Below are 4167 nucleotides of genomic sequence, written 5' to 3' on the forward strand. Positions count from 1 at the left end.
GAAAAGCGAAAGCGAAAGCGAAAGTGAAAGTGAGGGATCTATAGAAGATGCCGATGTTGAAGAGGATCAAACACATGCTGCTGAAAATGGTGGTAGTCCAGAACTGACAGAAACTAAGTTTTAATTTAGACAAGTTTAAAGAAATCTTTCAATTTTTTATAATGAAATTTTATCTATCTTCTTTATTATATATGTATCTATGAATTTTTCATATTCTTTCTAACTTGTGACTTTTCTGTACTAGTCATACTTACATATTTACATTTCCTTCAAAGTAAATTATTTTGAATATTGATGATCGATAGTATTTTAATTCTTCAATACTCTCTTTTATATCTTCTAGTGCTCTAGAAAAATGAGTTGAGTAATATCTCAGTAACTTAGAGAAAACTCTCTCTCTCTCCCTGATATAGCCCTGTAGTGACTACTAGTGGGTACAGACAATTAATGAGTCCTCTATTGAAAGATGACTACCCATATCACAACTTGTAAGGATCAGATGTAAATGTTACATTAAAAGAAGTAGTCTCCTTCCTTCCCCCCCCCCCCCCCCCCCCCTCTCTCTCTCTCACTCTATCTCTGATGACTTACCTATGTTTCTGACTTTTCTTAGGTGCAAATGAAATTGTGTTAGGGTACCACCTCCTAATCAAAATACAAGTACCAATTACATTGCTAACATTACAAACAATTGTACATTTATACCTGCATAATTCTTTAACTGTACTGACATCAACAACACGATAGTGCAAGTGTCCAATAATTTTGGCATATATTTGTTAAGAACATCTTATCAAATTGAACAGAGTTGCCAGCCAGTGGACATTTGCCTTCAGGTGTGTTAGTTTTTTAACAAAGTCTAACATAATCTGTTCTGTCTCTTGTAATGAAGTATGTGACTGCCAGCCAAGATAAAGTCAAGCCTGACTGGAGGGAGAGAGAGAGAGAGAGAGAGAGAGATATACAGATGGATGAATGGATTAACAAAGCTTGAATGGATGACTAGACAAAATGATAGGTAATATAAACTAGGTAATATTGGGAGAAGGATAATGAATTACACAAAACTAAGTCATAAACAAACTCCTAGTGCCTGTACTACTTTATCATGATGTTGCTGAGACATTCTTCCATTGACGTCAGAACAGATTCTGATGATGAATGCAAATATTAGGACCCTGCATAAAAATGAATAGAAATTAGCTAAATACATAGAGTTACTAACCTCTGCAACAATATTGAGTTGACCATCAGTAATAATGCAAGCCATTTCTAATATAGTGCATTTATTAACATCCAAACCTGTTACATTATAGCAAAACATGATACCAATGTATTATAACAATAAAGCAATACTTTACAATATACTATACTGTTGAAATGTGATCATGTGGGCGTCATGTGTACAGTATCATGTTTTACTCACCAGTCATCTACAGAAAGGATGTTTATTTAAAAAGATAAAGTATGCAATGACATAACACAATCATTATACAATAAATAAGAATGATTATTATTGTGCAGCTGCTAATGACAGTAATCCTCACTTCCAAATCAACCCAAATTAATTTATCAGACATTGTACATGCATCACTGAGAAAGTCTCTGTATTAAAACAATCCCAGAATTCTTCCAGTACTTAAATCCCTTGGAGATCTGCAAGATACAATTTAATAACTTGGAGTTGGAAGCAGTATATACCAATTTTCCAAGACAACATGCCAAATAGGCTGGTTAGCCCCACCTACAATCTGCCACACCCACGTGGTGCAATCATGGCTGTCAAGTGTAAGACTTGTGAAGGACAAAGAGCTGCGATCAAACGTCCTAAACTGGAGATGCTCTGTGTCGTGAGTGTTTTCTTTCAAGCATTTGAAACTGAAGTCCATCATACAATTGTTAACAACAATCTCTTCAAGAGAGGAGAGCTAGTTGCCATAGCAGCTAGTGGAGGAAAAGACTCTACTGTACTGGCTTATGTAATGAAGTTTTAAATGAACGTTATGATTATGGCCTCAAACTTGTTTTGTTATCAGTAGATGAAGGAATCACGGTTACCGTGACGACTCGTTGGAAAGCGTGAAGAGGAATCAAGACCAGTTTGGGTCTACCACTAAAGTGGTTTCTTATAAAGACCTCTACGGTTGGACAATGGATTCTATTGTACAGCAAATAGGACTGAAAAATAAAACTGTACCTTTGTGGTGTGTTCCGTCGGCAGGCGTTAGATCGTGGAGCCCTTCTCCTCAAAGTAGACAAGATTGTCACTGGGCATAATGCTGATGACATAGCTGAGACTGTCCTAATGAATATCCTTCGTGGGATACATAGCCAGATTACAGCGATGTACTGATATAGTTACTGGTACAGAGGTGTGCTATTCCTCGCTCTAAACCATTTAAGTACACATATGAGAAAGAATAGTCATGTATGCATACTTCAAGAAATTAGATTATTTTTCTACAGAGTGCATCTATTCTCCTAATGCTTATCGAGGTCATGCCAGAACTTACCTCAAAGACTCGAAGCCATTAGACCTATACTATCATTGATATTATTCATTCTGGTGATAGTATAGGGAGTACAATCGGATGTAAAAATGCCTGTCCAAGGTACCTGCACAAGATGTGGGCTATATATCTAGTCAACCCTTATGTAAAGCTTGCATATTATTGGAGGGTTTTTAAACAGAGGCCTTCCACGCCTTGGGATAGGTAAGGCTACTGGTAGGCAATCTCACTGAACACATCAAGAAATTAGAATTAAAGGAAAGTTTGAAGGAGAAGGGAAGATAACAGAGAAGAGGGAAAAGCTAGCAGTTTTTTATCTGAACCTCGAGATCTAACCCGCCCAGCAAAAGGTCACAATGTGAGTTTAGTAGAACTGAAGGCAGTTGCCTTACAACACATAACACTAAAAATCACCAGCCTAATACTAACTGACTTTGAAAAAAGACTAAGTCTGACTTTTTATGTCTTGTTCTAAAACTATTTATCTGAAACGCCATATCTATACAATATCATATCATAATTATGTTAATAACTGTAGCAAGCTAAGAATTCCTTTTGAAAGCTTATTAGACTAAGAATTGAGGACAAGTATGGCCAGCACTTTGATATAATTAATATTATGGTTTAGTTAATTAAAGCAATCAACAAAGCAATATACACATAATAATATGTTAAGCCAGAAGCTCATATGGTTGTGTCATGAAAAAGATGTTTGGGCAACACATAAGGCTTTTTCTTTTAATTTTAATTCAAGGTTGTCAGTAAAAATATTGAGAACCTATAATTAAAAAAATAGACACCAGATTAAAGATACAATGGAAGCTTGGTGTGCTACAATTTCAGTTTTACTGACAATTATCTCCAAACCAGTACAGCTTGTTGAAGTAGGACAAAGTCGCTCAAGCTATGATTAACTCACCTTTGGACGAGACTTCCCATGACTATGGTGGTTCTATAGCTAACATGGGAATCCTGGATACTAAGTACGTGGGCCTGCTGGTGAGTCTGTAGGATTGTATGACACAACATATCCGCACTTATTTTTTAATGTAATAATATACATTTATTCAAACTAGAGGACTAAGATACTAGTACTTTGACATAATCAAATAGAGGAAAATTAGTCGATAAAATGTCAAGTATCATTCTAAAAACAAATATTCTAAAAAAGAATGCCTTTACATACTGTGAGAATGAGGTACCAAAGAGAATTGATTTTGCTAGAGACAAGTATGGTAGACCATTATCCAGGTTTAATTGTTTATCTAAGAAGCACTATAAATGCTATGGTCACATGATAATGAGTATATTGGTGATTCCAGTCCTGTTTTATGTTGTTAAATTGTCTGATTGATAAGACCTCAAATATTGATTCTGAAGACAGACCTTTATTAGTGACTCTTATTAATGAGACCAGAGAAGGGGAGAACCATATCTTGTTAGATAATGAAAACCTAATTGGAAAGAAGTGAAGGCCATGTATATTATCTCTACCATCCATTCTTTTCCTATTTTATTACACTGCTTATGTCAATCGGCCAATGTCTATGGTATTAAACTATATTGCTTTATGATAGTGCAGACCTCCAATCAATTCGTATACGTTCCTTATAATGAAATTTATTGTACTTGTTTACTCCCTTACTGATGGAAAGCA

General features: G+C 35.5%; 1 protein-coding gene and 1 pseudogene across 1 annotated transcript; one reads left to right on the top strand and one right to left on the bottom strand.

Annotated features, from left to right (window-relative positions):
- Positions 1 to 250: 250 nt before the first annotated feature.
- On the bottom strand, positions 251 to 1580 carry LOC121390843 (oligoribonuclease, mitochondrial-like). The gene is given in 8 exon segments (XM_041522724.1): positions 251 to 347; positions 592 to 645; positions 706 to 754; positions 757 to 780; positions 783 to 830; positions 1222 to 1302; positions 1427 to 1433; positions 1548 to 1580. Coding segments are annotated over 8 exon segments (393 nt in total).
- Positions 1581 to 1775: 195 nt separating this feature from the next.
- On the top strand, positions 1776 to 2714 carry LOC121390844 (annotated as a pseudogene).
- Positions 2715 to 4167: the final 1453 nt, after the last annotated feature.

This window comes from Gigantopelta aegis, unplaced genomic scaffold (assembly GCF_016097555.1).
Source record: "Gigantopelta aegis isolate Gae_Host unplaced genomic scaffold, Gae_host_genome ctg10070_pilon_pilon, whole genome shotgun sequence".
In the NCBI taxonomy this organism is placed as follows: domain Eukaryota; kingdom Metazoa; phylum Mollusca; class Gastropoda; order Neomphalida; family Peltospiridae; genus Gigantopelta; species Gigantopelta aegis.